Source organism: Gymnoscopelus microlampas, assembly GCF_963454915.1.
Source record: "Gymnoscopelus microlampas genome assembly, chromosome: 19".
Taxonomy (NCBI): domain Eukaryota; kingdom Metazoa; phylum Chordata; class Actinopteri; order Myctophiformes; family Myctophidae; genus Gymnoscopelus; species Gymnoscopelus microlampas.
The window spans coordinates 13,220,968-13,240,020 of NC_139956.1; the positions used below are offsets into that span (position 1 = coordinate 13,220,968).

Sequence of the window (19,053 nt, forward strand, 5' to 3'; positions counted from 1 at the left end):
TGTCAATACTTTTACTTCTACCCCACTACCATCTCAGAGGAAAATATTATACTTTTACTCCACTACAATTATATGAAAACTTTAGTCACTAGTTACTTTGTATATCTTGGATTATTATTACAAAACACACTAACCACTTGAGCCCTTTATATATACATTTTGAACTTGTGAAATGGGACATTCTGCAAAATGAGTACTTTTACTTTTGGTACTTTTAACTATATTTTGATACCAATACTTTTGTACTTTTACTCAAATACATTTTGAGTATGTGACTTCTACTTGTAACAGAGTATATCTACATTGCAGTATTGATACTTTTACTTACTGTAAGTAAAACATGTGCGTACTTACTTCCGTCACTGTCTATCGTTCATCTAGAAGGATGTGACAACGTGTGACGGTGCGTTCACACGGGCAGATAAAAAGATACACGCTATCATTCATTCGTACAGCGACATGAAGATACAAAGATACAACCGACGTTTGTAGCTGTAGCTATAGCGACAAAGACACAAAGCTACAAATTCAAGTTGAGCAGGGTTCAACTTCCAGATACAAGGATACAAAGCTACAGCTGTAGCTCCGATGTCCGCACGTTTGATGACGTCAACGACTGTGTTAAGCAACACAGATACAAAGCGACACAGCGACAAAGATGCTGTGTATTTTCTATTATCTTTGTATCTTTGTATCTGGCCCGTGTGAACGCACTATGAGTCCCCGTAGACACAGTAGAGCGAGAAAAGGCAATCCCCCTCTAATGTGCAGGTTATCCTGTCATAGTTAGACCCTGTGGGGGAAACTCATTTGTCATCCTTTTGAGTCTGACGAGTTCCGGTGAACGTGTGTGTGTTAGCCATAATAACCCTGTCACGTTTTCCCCTCTCTCTAGCCTTCTGGACCAGATCCCTGACATGTTTGCAGATACCAACGAGAGCGAGACGGTCTTTGCCCCCGTTATCCAGGCTGGCGTGGAGGCGCTTAAGGTGAGGCACCGGGTGACAGCTGTGACATACAGTGAGCCAAGGGGCCTGTCCACACTCGAGCCCTGCTCGAAACAGACATGTTGTACTGTAGCTATAGCCCCTCTTTGTGAACTGCAAATGATTCACAAAGCTCACCATTAGGTCATATTTTAATTGCTGTTGACAAAGGACAATTCTTCTCTGTGGTTGCTCCTCCTCTCAATTAGTTGGAATATGCAGTACTACCCATTACATCTTTCCCATGAATTAACTAAACATTAATTAACTTTATCTCGCCACTTTCAGAAGGAACACAAATTAAACAAGACAGTGTATAATAACGGCATGACTTCACTGTGCATTCAGTACTACAAGTCCGGTCTGGAGGCGTGTGGAACTGCATATTTGGGCAAAAACTACATTTTGGGCAACAATTTGGTGGTACATACATACAGTATGTACAGAGGACATACAGACAACCTTTGGGAACATACATAGTACATGGGGAAACCGACCCCTTTGGTGCCATGCCTTAATAATTCAATTGTCAAAATAACAATGATCACTGCATGGTTTTCACCACCGTCACTTCAGCAAAGCACCTTGAGCAGAATCCAAGAGTGTAACTTGTTAACCCTAACCCTGTGAATTATTGTCATATATCATATATATTTTAAGTGCCAGAAGTCAACCTTTTAAATTAATGCAGTGTCTATCTATAAACAAGTGGTGGGCTCTATATCAAATCCTGTATAATCCATGATACACGGCCCTAGAAGGCTATCTGCTCTGCAATCCACTACCGTTCGTGTTGTACCTCACTTGGACTTTAGACCCCATAACCCAGAGGGATGGTAATGTCGTAATTAACTAGTTGGTTTAGGCAACCAACCGCTGACCTGGTGTCTGGTGTAATAGAAAGATAAACACTTAAAACTATGACAAACCGTTGGTTAAGAAATGTGGTAGATCTTGATGCACGTAATGAAATGAGTATTTATCTTATAAAAAAAATCTAAAACCAAGCTTTATTTATATAGCACATTTACAACAATCGAAAGTGCTGTACATAGAAGGCATCAAAAGAACAGGCCTGTGCAACAACATAGTCACAGGACATGAAAAGGAACAGGAAATGAAAACATGAAACTACTGGCCTGATTGCTGGCAAGATATCTTAGCTTGCCTTGAATTTGTCTCAATGATTCTAGATTGACTAGTGACACTCTGTATTGGCCAAGCAACACCTCTTATAGCACCCCCTCCCCCCAATAAATCTGTGGGAAACACTGCCATTGGTTTCCATAGAGTCAAATAAAGACCTGCCACATCGACTAATAAATACTGTAGTTCCCACTCTGTTCTTAAGGTGGTTGTGTCCTAGTACCAAAATGGACTATATACTGTATGGCAGTCAGCTTTAATTCTGAGAAGTGCTTACCCCTTCTTACCAGCAGCTATTTGATCAATGCACTCAATGCACCATCCAACGTCATTTCATAGCCCATTAAATTATAACCGAGAGGAGAATCAAATGCTTTATGAGCCATAACAACAAGATGCGGTGCACAGCCCAAACAAACAACAGCCTGTTTTGCAGAAAGGCCAACGCTAACTCCTACCAGTCGCAGTCACACAGCCTTACCCCCAAAAAAGGGATTGTTTTCATTTGTCGACACAGCACAGATATATTGTCGGTCCCAACTTTGGCAATTACTCGTAAACAGACGCTCGCTCAGCCCGTCAAATCTGATGACTCAGCGCAGTTTCCCTTTTTCTCTTGCTGATATGATGGTGTTTATTTTGAAATCCAACCGAAACTTTTCCCAGCACTGAGAGGTCAGCGTTTTAGCACAAACTAACTGCAGTGTTTTTGCACGCAGCTCTGAAATGGAAGGAGTATTGTGAAAATATACTGTACAAGAGCAAAGTGTTTTGTTGTTGACTCGGGTAAATGGATCATCTCATCTGCAGACATTTCTACTTTTTCACTCTGTTAACCCTAACAGACCGTCTCACCTCTGAGAAGAGCTACCATTCCTCAAACACTGACAGCAGACAATTATGCCTATTATTTAGAAGAACCCCTTAAAAAAAAAGACACCAGAGACGCATCAAAGAGAGAGAAAGAAAAACATTCTCCACACCTCATTACTTTTCTCTTCCTTTTCAACCCACTTACTGTTGTTTGTTTCTCCTCCTCCTCCGTTCTCCAGGCAGCAGAATGTAGCGGCAAGCTCTTCGTCTTCCACTCCTCTATCCCTACGGCCGAGGCTCCTGGGAAGCTGAAGAACAGGGATGACAAAAAGCTGGTCAACACTGAGAAAGAGAAGGTGAGTGGCTCTGCTCGACAGAACGAACCGATGTTGTTTATTCTTAGATCCACTAGTGGTGGGACTCTAAGGTTATCGATGCCGGTCGGTCTGTCTGTCCTTCCATTACAACATTGGTTCTCAAAGTGGGGTCCGGGGACCCCCAGGGGTACTTAAGGGGGTTCCAGGGGGTCCCCAGCTAAATGATGGACAGGAACCAAATGGACCCTTATCGGTCTGTAACTCTTTAAGTTAAATTAACATTGGTTTTACAATGTGAATTGGGGTCCCAGAGGTATTAATGCCATTAAATGGGGCCCGTAGCCCTAATGCATGTCAAACTGGGGGTCCCTCAATTAAAATGGTTGAGAATTGACTGCTAGAACTGTAAAAATCATCTCTTATGGGGGGTCCGTGGCATATCTTTTCAAATGGGGGTCCGCGGGCTAATAAGTGTCAATTTGGGGGTCCTTGACATGAAAAAGTTTGAGAACCACTGCATTACAACATATCTTGAGTACTACTGGCTGCATTGCTGTGGAATTTGTTGCGCACCTTCATGATACCAAGAGGATGAAGCCTACTGATTTTCGTGAACCAATGGACCCTTAGGCCAAAACTTCCAACTGCGCCCCAGTTATATCACAATCTAATGGGCAGATTGTCATCAAATTTGCTGAGCACATTCATTCTCCCTGGACGAAGAACCCCAACTATAATCCTTATCCGCTAGGGCTACCCTCAGACCCAAAATGTCAGCTTCCCACACACACGCTATCTCATAATCTAACCAGAATCATCTCAGATTGCAGGATGAACCCATCTGATGTTGCTGACCCCATGCCTTTACTCTCGCACCAACATTTCCAGCTTGGTCTTGAGAGCAGCACGGACTCTAGGGCCCCCTAGTGGAGCTTCTGGGGTCTTAATTGTTTTACAGTACTGTGTCAAATGGATTACTGTAACTGTGGCAGTGTTAGCCAATAGCTAACTTTCAGATTTGGTGTAGATTGAGCGTGACTGCAGAGCTCCAGGCATAATAAAATCAACTGGATTTTCAAGATGTGTTGTGAGCTAAAATTATTATCATTTTTTAAATTGTGTGAGTGAATTGTTTAATATTACAAAAATTACTCAAGTCTCTTGAATCGGGCAGTGAAATAATCTCTGAAGTTCAGCCGAGTAGTTGTTTGCATGCGAGTGCACAGATGACTGTTTCTTTCCAGGCTCACAGCACCAAAGCTTAAAGTTGCACATGACTTTGTTTGTGTGTGTTTTCCTCAGACTCTGTTCCAGCCTCTGAAAGGTGTGTATGAACAGCTGTCCAAGGACTGTGTGGCCCAAGGCTGCTGTGTGGACCTCTTTATCTTCCCTAGCCAGTACACAGACCTGGCCACCATGGCTGACGTGTCCTCACACACTGGAGGCTCTGTCTACCAGTACAATAACTTCCAGGTACGGCCGTGAGACACACACACACACACACACACACACACACACACACACACACACACACACACAGAGTAATCACAATGGATGCACAGAATTGTGACAGTGTCATATGGAAACGCACTAAATACCATTCGTAAGGGAAAAGATCAATCCGTCTCTACAAGCACAGTCTAGGTTAACAGCAGTTATCACATTACATTGAGCTGCCATAACTTCATAGACATGGCCAGGGCCATTTATAAGCCAATATCAAGTTATTCTATCTATGAGTGATGCTGCCACACCACTCAGGGCTAGAAAATAACTTTTTTTTTACCACTATCCCAAAACGTTAACCGTTGTGATTATACATTGACTGTCCCGAAAAGTTGACGTGATATTAGAAACCGGGGTAACCACATGAACCCTTGCGTTTCTATTCTTCTTAGTCATAGCAGGCGAACTTTCGGGGGAGAGAGCTACAAGCTCACATTGCATGGCAGCATGACATGCTGTGACTTATAGATCGGCTATTTTTGTGGTAACCAGAACACTCGCCCCAAAACACGCTCGCCCCCATTTTCTTCACTGACCGCTCGCGTGGTTCTTGTATTTGTTTTACTGAGGTTAAGGTTAGGTAAAATTTTAGGGTTAGGCATAGTTTTACTGAGGTTAAGTTTAGGAATAAGGTTAGGTTTAGGCATAGTTTTACTGAGGTTAAGTTTAGGAATAAGGTTAGGTTTAGGCATAGGTTTACTGAGGTTAAGTTTAGGAATAAGGTTAGGTTTAGGCATAGCTTTACTGAGGTTACATTTAGGAATACCCGTGGCGACCGTTGTTCCGAAGTCGCCGGAATTGACCCGGGGCGAGTATGTTTTGGGGCGAGTGTTCTTGTATTAATTTTCGTGGATGGGAAAACGGAGGGTGCCACGGATAGACCCCTGGGGGACCTCGGTCAACAAAGTACATATGGATTAATTAGTTAAGGCAGAGAGCAACTGTAATTCACTGATTCATGATTTCTTTCTACCATACCCGACATCATTTTGAGCCCTGATAACCGCTGTCCCAAAGGAATGTTCCAACAAGCAGTGGTAAAGTACTGCAAACAGCCTCAGAGAATATTAAACTCATACATCATATGAGCAATAGGCCTACAATCAAATCAGTTGATGATAAATTAAAGAATTTGTCACTGCACCACGAGCCAGACATTCCTTGTATCTAACCTGTTGTGGGTAATAAGTGTTTTCTCATTCTGTTCTGAACATTAGCAGTTCCACAAAACCCAATTCAGCTGTCTAAACATTGCAGTATTTTTGCCCATACTGTTATGTAAGACTATCCGCTTTGTTGGCATTGAGGTTGTTTGGTTAAATTACTCATATCCAAATTAAATGCATCACATGGTGAAAATCCCATTCTGCCTGGCATGGTATCAACTGTTCCTGAGTTGTGGAATAGTGACTACACTGCCCCCTGGTGGAGGAATCACGCATACTATCTGCTACTGACTTGTACTTGATGTGATCCAGATGGAGACGGATGGGGAGCATTTCCTAAGAGACCTGAGGAAAGATGTGGAGAAGGACATCGGATTCGACGCCATCATGCGTGTTCGCACCAGCACAGGTATAGCACAGTGCAGCATAAGTACAATATAGCTCAGCACAGGTAAAGCACAGCCAAGGTAAAGAAAACACAGCAAAGATACAACACAGGTACAGCTCAGCACAGCATGTTCAGCACACCGAAGGTTAACTTTTGCATATCCATAAGAGGAAAAAATATCAAAAGAAAGCAGTTGTCTTTCATGGAGAATTCCCTCTCCATACACCACCGTCATCATGGGATGATTTGTTTAAATTTGAAAGTTAAACGTATCTATATTTCCATAAATACACAAACCAACAATGAACCTCCATGTTCCATGTCTCTTTGTTTATTCAGTACCACGTTACACAGGTTAAAAATAGAAAGCCAGAGGTGATGAGTTTAATGAATTAGTGCAGTGGTTCTCAAACTTTTTCATGTCAAGGACCCCCAAATGGACACCTATTAGCCCATTAACCCCCATTTGAAAATATAAGCCAGGGACCCCCATAAGAGAAGAGGTTTACGGCTCTAGCAGTGATTCTCAACCATTTTAATATCAAGGACCCCCCAGTTTGACATGCATTAGGGCTACGGACCCCCATTTAATGGCATTTCTATCTCTGGGACCTCAATTTATATTGTAAAATCAATGTTAACTTAACTCTGAGAGTGTACAAATGGAACCAAATGGACCCGTTCCATTTGTACACTCTCAGAGTTACAGACCCACAAGGGTCCATTTGGTTCCTATCCATCATTTTGCTGGGGACCCCCTGGAACCCCCTCAAGTACCCCTGGGGGTCCCCGGACCCCACTTTGAGAACCAATGAATTAGTGAATACATTTTGACTGATTTTCACTGTGTTCCCTCTTTCAGGCTTCAGGGCCACGGACTTCTTTGGAGCCATCCATATGAACAACACCACAGATGTGGAGATGGCGGCCGTGGACTGCGACAAGGCCCTGACCGTGGAGTTCAAGCACGACGACACTCTCAGCGAGGAGGCCGGAGCGATCATACAGGTGAGGACCCTTCACCAGGGGTGGACAAAGTATATACTCAAGTACTCAACAGTACAACAAATGACAAAGTACATTTTGTTTGTGATATCAATCCATTGCCGTTTTGAAATGTAAAAAAAAAAAAATCTAACATTTTCGATACTGAAAATAGCAGATCTACAAGCTCACAACGCTTGTAGAGGTCGTAAATCGGCTATTTTCACTATTGTGGCTAATTCACAAAGAGTCCCCTCCTAGAAATGAAGTGGAGTCAAAAGTACCATATTTCCATTAGAAATGTGGTGGAGTGAAAAAAATGTGTGCGCGAAATGTTTTAATAAAATGCAGTACTATACTCAAGTGAATGTACTTCGTTACTGTCCACCACTGACCTTCACACACCACACACAGTCCATAAATGGACTTGTAGTTGTGTATAGACGGGTTTCCGAGCGACGTCATCACAGAGCAGAATGCGCAATCTGCGCATGCCTGGGGGAAAGGCGCGTTCGAAAATACAGCCCTGAGCGGCAGTGAGCGCACTGGCCAATACAAACTAATAGGCGAGTGTGCTCCGGTGCGTAATTTCCAAACGCACCCATAGGCTTACCCCCTCCTCTGCGCGGTCATATCCTCTCAATGTTTACAAACATGAAACCCGTCTATTGGACGTGTTATTTCCACTCTCCCGAAATTAGTTTAAAAGCCCTGGAACCCTATAGTGTCCCTCTTCTGTGGGGTGAACATTGGGGTGACATTGGCCGATCTACAACCACTAAATTGCCAGCATTTAACCCATTAAAACCGGGAACGCATGTGTCGCACGTAAACCATTATTTTATACTTTGGCTATTCAAAAATAGCAGATCTACAAGCTCATAGCGCGGCACCGAGTGCCGCGCTATGAGCTTGCAGATCTGCTATTTTTGAAAAATCCTGAAAATGTATGCAAATCTTTGAATATACATATTTTTTTAAGCAAACATTTGTAACTCAAATCTTTGCTTCTGGGGGTCCCTGGAACTAAAATATTTTCAGATGGGGGTCCGAAGCCAAATACATATAATTTTGGAGGTTCTTGACATGAAAACGTTTGAGAACCACTGATATAGCAACATAAGTTTTTCAGAAAACTGTTAGGATTTAGAAGACATTTGTAGAATCGGAACCTGCAGGCCTTAGTGAGTTAAGGCCAAGTGAAATCGGGTTAAAGAGTTTAGCCCACAGGGTGTTTCTAATGCCTTTTTACCTCTTGCCCTCGTTCCCCAGTGTGCCTTGCTGTACACTTCCACCGGCGGGCAGAGGCGTCTCCGAATCCACAACCTCAGTCTGAACTGCAGCTCCCAGCTGATGGAGCTCTACAAGAGCTGTGAGACGGACTCCCTCATCAACTTCTTTGCCAAATCAGGTGAGTCACTCCTCTTACACACTCTGGTGGGAAAAGTACTCACATTTTTGAGTGGTGCCAACCACTCCTACATTTGACCGTGTGTGTGTGTCTGTCTGTACGTCCGTATGTTTGCGGACGGCCTCAACATGTTTGTGTCTGGCCTCAACAGCTGCAGCTGATTGCAACACAAAGATGCAACCAGTTGCACTAATTAAACACAAACAGGAGTGCAACACATGCGCATAATGAACTCATCAAAGGCACCACTCACTTCACACTGGGCGTGATTTTTTTTACTTAAGTAAAAGTATCAATACTGCGATGAAGAAGTACTCTGTTACAAGTAAAAGTCTGGAATTCAAAATGTACTTGAGTAAAAGTACAAAAGTATTGGTATCAAACTGTACTTAAAGTACCAAGAGTAGAAAGTACTCATTATGCAGAACGTTCCATTTCACAAGTTTTCAAATTGACAGATCTAAAATAGCATGAAAATAGCCGATCTACAAGCTCACAATGCGTCGCATTGTGACGCATTGTGAGCTTGTAGATCGGCTATTTTCAAATGGCCGAAATGTATATACATGTAGGGCTGAAGTGGGTAATGTATGTTTTGTAATAATAATCAAAATCTACAAAGTAACTAAGTTTTCAGATAATTGTAGTGGAGTAAGTAAAAGTACAGAAAATTGGAAATATTCCAGTAAAGTAAAAAATACCTCAAAATTGTACTTAAGTACAGTACTTGAGTAAATGTACTTGTTACTTTACACCACTGCTCACATGGGAGCACCCGTTCAGCACGTCTGAAAAAAAGACATGGTGATCGACCGCAATCTTTCAGACCGCTTCATAGAGAGAAAAAAACGATGAAACACTTTTGCAGATAAAGAAAAAGTGTGACTAACGGTAAGACCTTTACCCTTTCAACCACTGAACCAAAATACAACACGAAAATGTTCTAAAATATAGACCCTTCTTTCCTAAGATAATAGCTAAGATAGACTAGTATTCCAAGAGGTGTGAAGTGGAGCTTAGACACACCTGGCTGATATACTGTGGTATGATTCTGACCTCTGCTGAGTGTGCGTCGTAAATCACTGAATAATCTACTGTCATCAGCTGATGAGTAAAAGAGGAATGATTGTTGGAAATGAGAACCATATGTTGCCCATAAAGTATACAAGACCTTATAAGCCTCGTTCTATAATGCGAACGTGACAGACCTGCACTCGCTGACCTCCTGTTGTCCTCCATTTTTTTCCCTATCTAATGGTACTACCACTCTCTGACTGCTGCCAAGTCTCCACAGCTCCCTCTTTACTGATCGCTCTCTTTGTTGTTGTTGTTTTTATTACTCCAATCATTATCCACCTGACCTGAGGCCCATGTTCGAAACGCCTTCTAAAATCCTAACCTAAGTTTTCTGAAAAACGGGTGGGAACCTTGTCCGAAAGCGCGCTCTTATTATTTAAAAAAACGATTTAAAATAGTGAAAATAGCCGATCTACAAGCACACAACGCCTCGCATCGCGAGGCGTTGTGTGCTTGTAGATCTGCTATTTTCACTACTTTTGTGTGACACGCTTGTATGATGAAGAAAGGCTTTAATTTATGAAAAAAAACACATGTTTAACTTGGAGATACAAGGTTTCTGCTGGACAATGACGATACTGTATATAGTAACAACTAAAATGACACGGATGCTTTCCCGGTTTGAAAGGTATAACAACATATAGGCTTTCCAGGTCTTAATGGGTTGATTAAGCCCCTTTATTGTATTTCTCGGTTCCCTCTCTCCTTGTGCTTTTCAACAAAGGTATTTTTTTTTTCTTCTTGTTGTCCATTCAGCCTACCGCGCCATCCTAAACCAGCCAATAAAGAACGTGAGAGAGATCCTGGTCAACCAGACGGCCCACATGCTGGCCTGTTACAGGAAGACGTGTGCCAGCCCCTCCGCTGCCAGCCAGGTATCAGAATTGTCTTTTAAAGTGTTAACAGATCATGAATGATTGTTTGATTATACAATTAAAACGAAAAAGTAGTCAGTAGAATAATCTCTAAGAAGATAATCAATAATTGCAGCCCTAAACTCATATTGCACTGGCATTACATGACTGCATCGAACAACAAAAATGTGGTAATGTGACATGGTCGTGTGTGTACAGATGGAGTGATATATCCACTAAATATGCTATTATAAATTAATTCAAAAGTAATACTGACTATCCCTGTGTGTGTGTGTGTGTGTGTGTGTGTGTGTGTGTGTGTGTGTGTGTGTGTGTGTGTGTGTGTGTGTGTGTGTGTGTGTGTGTGTGTGTGCAGTTGATCCTGCCTGATGCAATGAAGGTGTTCCCGGTCTACATGAACAGTCTGATGAAGACATCTCCACTAGTGGGCAGCACAGAGCTGTCTACGGACGACAGAGCCCTGCAGAGGCTGGCTGTCATGGGCATGGGAGTAGAAGACACACAGCTGCTGCTCTATCCTCGCCTCATCCCACTGGTGAGGCACTGCTCGCAAATAGTCACCGTCAGGCAGAAACCTTGCATGTCAGAAACCAATGTAAACGTAGTCATTTAGTCACATGTTCTTGTTAATAGTTGAATTGGTTAAATAGTCTCACAGGTAGACTTAACCACTTTCACAATGTATTAAAAAAAATGAAAATTGCCAATCTACAAGCTCGTAACACGTTGTAAGCTTGTTGATTGGCTATTTTCACTATCTTTGCGCAAGACTCTTGTAGGACGAAGTAGGGCACTAATTTACGAAAAATATAGAGATACAAGGTTTCTGCTCGACAGCAATGAATACTGAGGCTGATGAATTTGTGTGTGTATAGTACATACTTTGTTTCTTTGAGTTTAAAAGTGAAACAGTCACACAATGTTTAACAGTGGAAAGTACAGCTTCATGCCTGAGCTTTGGGAAAAGGAAAAAAAAAACTGCAGTCTGTAAAATTAAAGCCTTGTCCGTGAAAAGAAAAACTGATTGCACGCGTCACTGGTCCTGTCTGTGTTGGGAGTCAAGCTGGAGTCGTCTCCTTGTCCCTGCCGTGTACTTGTACCTACCTCATTACAGCGGTTCTCAAAGAGGGGTCCAGGGACCCTCACCGTTCCTTGACAGGGTTCCAAATTAACCGTGTCAGGTCTCAGAGTTATAGGGTTCCTTGAAATTAAAAAGGTTTGAGGACCACTGCTGTAATACATTAAAAATGCATAGATTTATACTGCAGTCAAAATATTCCCGCGGTGGGAGTTGGGGTTAGTGCTGAGACTCATGACCTGGGTGTTTCTAAAGTCCTGGCTACAGCCCTGCGCACATGGGCTATTTTTCCTCTCCTTTTTTCATGGACAAGGCTTTGATTTTTACTGTACTCTATTTCTTCTAAAGCTCAGGCATGAAGCAACGCTTTCTGCTATTAAAGATTTGCCTGCATGACAGCAGGGACAACACACAAAATGTGTGTGGGGAGGAATCAATTGGCATAACAACTACATTGGGGAGAAAAAGGGGTAAAAAGCACCCAAAAAAGAAACGCTGGTGTAGAGGGGAAAAAAAGTAGTGGACCACAAGCATAGAGCCTCGGGTTAACCCATTAATACCTGGAACGCATCTGTGTCACTTTAGATTTCTTTGGCTATTCAAAAATAGCAGATATACAAGCTCATAGCGCGGCACCGAGTGCCGCGCTACGAGCTTGTAGATCTGCTATTTTTGAAAAATCGTCAAAAATATTTTTTTATATTTTTTTCCGAAAAATTGTTAGGATTTAGATTTTTTTAGACGCGGCCTCAGGTCTTAATGGGTTAATACACTGACACTGTCCTTCTCCCCAAACTCTTCTTTCTAGCACACCATGGACGTCGACAGTGAGGCGGTGCCTGCTCCCCTGCGCTGCTCGGAGGAGAGGCTGGCTGAAACGGGCATGTTCCTGCTGGAGAACGGCCACTCCATGTTCCTCTGGCTGGGCCAGGGGTGCTCGCCAGACCTCATCCAGGGCATCTTCAACCTGCCCTCACTCGCCCACCTGCAAGAGCACATGGTCAGTCTTCATCACAGCACTTCTACTGATAATAAGTAGACAAACGCGGGCAAACAAACATCCTTGATTATGCGGGCTAAAATCCTTGATTTTTGCTATGAAATATTTTGTGATTTTACGCGGTGAAATTGTGGGAAGTTGCGAAATATGTGAAATATTATCTGCACCGTTTGGCTGATTATGTCATAAATTATGCGATCCCATAATCGCATTTTTCTGGAGGGTCTAGATAAGAGTCAGAACAATTCACTGCATTTAAAATATTTTTTTATCGTCCTAATTCCTCCCTGTTTCTGCATCATCAACTTTGTTATAATAATAGACACTAGCACAAGTCATTGTTAACCAAACAAAACTAAAACAATACAAGATGGGGTCTAATATTCAAAAAGTTTAAAACTTGTGAAAAATATTCTGGGTTACAGTTCGTCCTTGGTTTCGCCACTGTTGGGTCCAGTGCTTTGCAAGATTAGCCAGACCGACAGCACTCTTCTGGACGGCCCGCCTTCGAGGAGGAAAAATAAAGACAGGAGACTAATGAGAAATGATACAATTGCCCTTCATCCAGCTTATATGTAGTTAAATATCTCCATGAACCACCTCTAGAGTTCGACACCGCGGGTTGAAGGGCTCGCTTCTTTTGGGCTTGTTTTCATAAACCTGGTTGCTTGTTTCTCGCGCACAATCTGGCAACACTGATCCCGAACGTCGGTGTAGAAGACCACACGGACAAACCGCGAAAGTACAAAGGCACAGTAACAAACACACACGCGCACACACACAGGACGTATACACACGCACACAACGTTGAAAGGAAAAGGCAGCTATGATTACCTTTTTGTGCGCGTGCGAAAGGGCAGTGATGTCCGGTTGAGGTGGAGACGGAGCCATTTAAATGGCCAGCGTTCGTTTTCGCTTGGCTCTAGTCGGCTGCACTCGGCTCGGTCCCTGATTGGCCAACGTGTGCTAAAGGACCTGTATGAGACCGTACACCGTACGCTGAAAGTACACGACCGACCGTTGCGCATGCACGGGACTCTCAATTGTATATTAGGATGAAACCTTTAGGTTACACACTCCATACCAGGGTTCACTAACAGTTTGTGCAGTTAACTCTTTTCACGCCATTGACTCGATAACGGGTCAGTTGCGGCTTAATCCACCCACGCCATCGACGTGTTAGACGTGTTAGACGTGTTGGACGCGCGTTTATTGTTTAATCTCTGATCGCGCTATAATGTTTATTTTTCCACATCATTTTGGCTTCCTGATTCCTTGAGACTCACCCGGAACCGGATGCATAACGGAGATTTCACTTCCGGGACAATTTTTTTTTCCTCGGTCATTTTCGGCCAGAATAGGGGAAAACACGTTTTTTCACGCGGTGTAACAGACTAACGGAGCCTTCCCCTTCTATTTTCTTTGGTCCGGGTGACGATCAGTCATCATATTAGTGTATCACATCGTTTTAACGGCGATCACGGATCGTCGAAGACGTCACATCCGGTTGATGACGTAATGACTGTTTGTGTCATAGGGGGGGGGGGGGGGGGGGGGAGTCATCGGGGTGATCAAGCTGTCATCTACTGCTCTCTACTGGTAGAATTGTGCTATTAGTTTAAACTTGCAGTGAGAGAATTTATTTGAATGGAAAATTACAAAATATAAAAATTAAAAAACACGCAAATCGCTGGCAATGGGGGAGTACTTTTTTCAGTCAAAGAGTTAATGACAAACAGATGTGGAGAAATTATCTATCAATTGTGATACTTGTGATTGGTGTAATCTGCAGACAGGATATCGTCTGTCGGGTGGAAACCTCATACGTCCAAAACTGTTACTTTTCAGGAAAAGTAAAACACACAAAAAGTTAAAGAATATGGAGATCGATATGATGGTAGAAGGAAGGGAAGGGAAGTCAGGCCTGCTGCGGGCAGGAACTGTGACTCAAATTTTGTAAAATCAACTCCTGCCTACACGATGATGCATCATTTGAAGGCATTGCAACATTCTACACCATCTCCTCATTTTTCAATATTTTAAGCATTTTCCATCCTTGATAATAACATCATTATGAATTAAGTTGTTTCGATACATCATTTCCAGTGTATTCAACAGTTGGAATTTCCTTAATAAGAGACCGGCAACCGTTTATTAAAATGCCTTTTTATAAAATGATAGATATATTATTTTGTAACTATCGTTCGGGGGCTGCCTTTCTCAGACCCATATCATAGATAGATTGTGTATTTTGTTTTCCAGAGTGCTCTGCCAGAGCTGGATAACCCCCAGTCTAGGAAGCTCCGCTCCATTATCAGCAGTCTGCTTCAAAAGAGGCCGAACTCCATGAAGGTAAGATATCTACCATGTTCATTATCCTTATTCAGGTTATTTAGGACTAAAACGTTGCGATTCCCTTAAAAGAATGATTGCATTGGAAGCAGAGTGTGGGAGTTTTCTTTCTAGTGCTGGATTTAATCAAAATAAAAGATGAGAATTGTACAGGTTAAGAGAGACGTGTAGCAGCAACAGGGAGGGGGAGAATCATTTAGTAGCCGGATACATAGAATTTGCAACAAAAGATATGCATATAGCCTACATTAGGGCTGGGCGATATGACTTCAAAACAATTATAAATATATAGGGAAAAAAGCAGATCTGCCATTTTCACTATTTTCATATGCCACCATTGTACGACAACGTATAATACAGGGTTAAGTGGTTAATCAGACTAGTTGATTTGATATGCAAGATATCAAAAAAATATACATTTAAAAAACTGCTTCGATTATAATTATTTTGATCTTCTATTATTAGTTTGTTAATTGCCCAGCAACCCTAGCCTATCATGCAAAGTACAAAATGTGCAAACCATCCACATTTGCTCTGTTTCTAGTTATTATCCTTGTTCAGGGCTCTGACAGCCTCAATAATGCAGTGTCATTTCTGCCACTCTAAACTCCCTCAGCAGAAATAGAATCGTACCGTTAGCTTACAGGTTATGCTTGTTGCTCATGTAACCATGGCAACACATTGTCCTTGAACAGAGACTGACCGCATGCTTTCTGGTGCATCTCCATTAGCCTGTTAGGTGTTTGACTGTGACTCATAATTATTCCCATTACAACAAAATGTCGGCACCCTGCCGATTCAATTACTTCAGAGCATAAAGGCCAGGCAACAGCATTGAAAGCAAGGAAGGGTGAAGTGAGCTCAAGCTGTTAAGGCACTCTTTCCTCCCATATTGCATCCACCCCCTGAGGTGGATGCACCAGAGGTGCAAAGTAACTAAGTACATTTCCTTAAGTACTGTACTTGAGTAAAATTTTCAGGTACTTTTAACTGTGTGTGTTTTAACTTTTCAATACGCCACTACATCTCGGAGGCAAATATTGTACTTTTTCACATTACAATTATTTGAAAACATAATTACAAGAAACTCTGCAGCTATAGATTATTACAAAACATATGAACACATTGCTCGCCCCATTTTATACTCTACAAGCTCACAACAAATTTGGAAAACCTTTGAAAAAAACATGTGAAATCGGACCTTCTGCATAACGGATACTTTAACTTTTTGGTGCTTGAAGTATATTTTAATGCCAATACTATTAAGTCAAATTTTTAATATAGGACTTTTACCTGTAGCAGAGTATTTTCTACATTGTGGTATTGCTACTTTTACTCAAGTAAACAATGTGATTACTTCTTCTACCACAGCTCCAGATAGTGAGGCAGAAGGACAAGCCCGAGATGCTGTTCCGTCAGTACCTGGTGGAGGACAAGGGTCTGCATGGTGGAGCCTCCTACATGGACTTCCTCTGCTACGTGCACCGGGAGATCAGGCAGCTCCTCACTTAACTCCCACTGGTGACCGTGTTCCCCCCCAACCTGACTGACCAAACACACACACACACACACACACGGCTCGCAGGGTCAGTCTCCCTCGCTTCCTGGCAATTCCTTGTCTTGATCTTCGATTACACAATCTGGGAACCCATGGGCAAAAACAAGGGGGGAAAAAATCCTTTGAATTTGCCTCTGGGGGCACCGCCCAATGCCCCGTGTAGAGACCGGATGACGACCCGTTTACTCTCCTTCAGCCCTCCTCTTCCGGTGGTGCTCCTTTCTTTTCATTCCTAATAATAACTCTACACGCTGTAATGGGAGTTGCCCACAGATTCAGCTGCGAAGCTCTGAATCTGTCTTGAGATTATCGATTACATAAAGCAGTGGTTCTCAAACCTTTTAATTTCCACGGACCCCCAGATTGGTATGCATTAGGACCACGGACCCCCATAACTCAGAGAGTGTACGAATGGAACCAAATGGACCACTAAGGAAGGGTCCTTTTGGTTCCATTCGTGCACTCTCAGAGTTGCAGACCAGTAAGGGTTGTTTTGGTTCCTAACTATCAATCATTTAGCTAGGGACCCCCTGGAACCACGTCAAGGACCCCACTTTGAGAACCACTGTCAAGGGAAGGAGGAACATGGGGGGCCGGAGCCTGTTGAGACTCAAAACATCCGAAGCTGCCTTTATTTTTTATTGTATTTAACTTTTGTTTGACCAGGAAGTACCTTGAGATTAAAATGTCTTTTTCGAGGGAGACCTTTTCAATAATCCTTAAGCAACCCCTTATTACACAGTTATATGGACTGTGGCTTATCTTGGAATAACGCCTTGTGCACTTTCTTTTTTGTAATTTCTGTTTGCCATCGGTCTTCACCCATCCTCTGAGATGGGTGAAGAGAAGAGAAGAGGTGAAACGTCAAGGGGTTATCTGTGACCATAAGTCAGATGGCGGCCATTCTGCTCTTATGCCACACTACCAAATGGCACGCCCATTTGGTTGCGTGACAAAAGAGCAGAATGTAACTTAACGGTAGCCAAGTTAAGGCGCAAAATGGCCGCTGTGTGAATAGGTCAATGGTGTTCACTCAAACTATATATAAAATATATATATTAGAAACTTTAAGTAATTGTAAATTAATGTTCAGAATTGTTGACTATAAATGCTGAAATAAAACTACATGAGAGATGTCATAGGACACAGGGCATTAACATTAACACCATCAACAGCCTTGTGCTCGTTTAGTCATTTTCTTTTTTGAAATACAGTAATTCACATTTCAGTCCTTGGAATGTTTGTTCTAAGCATTTCGTTCATCCTAAATGTTGTCCCTAAATGTACCAGGTTTTATGAATGAGATCCCAGCCGACACGGGTGGGAAACGTTTCATCACGCTTTTATCTGGACACTGATTTTCTACGAGGTTTTGTACCCCATGTGCCCTGCAGTGTTAATGCGTGTACAGTACCAAATTCAGCCTATCTAACCACGTAAGCCCCTTTTCATAATCAAAATAACCGATCTACAAGCTCACAATGCATCGCTTCATGGCATGCCGTGAACTTGTAGATCGGCTCATTTTAAGGGCACATTTTTGCCTATAACATACCCAAAATGGGCACGCCAGGGTGAAAGTGGTTAAACAGTTTTACTGCCTTTTTACTACAATGACAATTGGCCACTTTATCTGTAACAAAGAGATTCAACATTTCAATCTTACATTTGAATACAGTAAAAGCTTTATACTGTATGCCTTGCTTTTGATTTCAATGTTTTTTAAACAAGTTATTGCTTTTGTTTTATTTACCGATATTGATATTATATATATAGGATAAATATTTGCTGTTCCTCATGTGTGTGTGCTACAAAACAGTCTCTGTTTGTTCATAAAATGGCACACTTCTGTGTATCCTTATTGTTTTACCATCTCCCTCAAGACGGTATAATATATTGGTTAGATGTTATTGTCCTAGAGTTGTATGAACCAAATTTCAATACATTGCGTTTGTATGCAAACATTATCTCAGGTAATTTGAGTACCTATTATTGGCCAAGTTGATCTACGTGATGGAAGATGAACTGGAAGGACTTGTGCGATGGAATGGCTGGTGTTTTGAGTGGCCTGGTTGAGAGTTTGGGGATTGGTGTGCCATGTACATTATAATCCAAACCCAATTTTTTGAAATTATTATGAAAGTTGTTTTTAATTAAATGGTATCATATCCGCGCCATTTTGTCTTTGTTCAACCAACATTACCTTTGCAACAGCACTGCAGAGAAATCTGATTTCAATCATGTATAAATCATCGCTGTCGGCCAAAAACTCTCTCCATATTCTAACTTTGTTTTTTCCATAAATTAATGCCCCACTTGATCATACTGCGGCGTCACACAAAAGCGTCAACAGTAGCAGATCCAAGCTCGTTTTGAGCTTGTAGATCTGCTACTTT

General features: G+C 42.2%; 1 protein-coding gene across 1 annotated transcript in view; it reads left to right on the forward strand.

Moving 5' to 3' along the window:
- sec24d (SEC24 homolog D, COPII coat complex component) overlaps nt 1-18,830 on the forward strand; it is a 35,213-nt gene extending 16,383 nt beyond the window's left edge. The window contains exons 13-23 of the mRNA XM_084042197.1: nt 896-989; nt 3,185-3,301; nt 4,565-4,735; nt 6,247-6,343; nt 7,185-7,330; nt 8,579-8,717; nt 10,551-10,669; nt 11,025-11,204; nt 12,556-12,747; nt 15,010-15,099; nt 16,471-18,830. Of these exons, the coding sequence (XP_083898323.1) occupies nt 896-989; nt 3,185-3,301; nt 4,565-4,735; nt 6,247-6,343; nt 7,185-7,330; nt 8,579-8,717; nt 10,551-10,669; nt 11,025-11,204; nt 12,556-12,747; nt 15,010-15,099; nt 16,471-16,611 (1,486 nt within the window). The 3' untranslated portion in view covers nt 16,612-18,830. The remainder of the gene's footprint in view (nt 1-895; nt 990-3,184; nt 3,302-4,564; nt 4,736-6,246; nt 6,344-7,184; nt 7,331-8,578; nt 8,718-10,550; nt 10,670-11,024; nt 11,205-12,555; nt 12,748-15,009; nt 15,100-16,470) is intronic.
- Nucleotides 18,831-19,053: the final 223 nt, after the last annotated feature.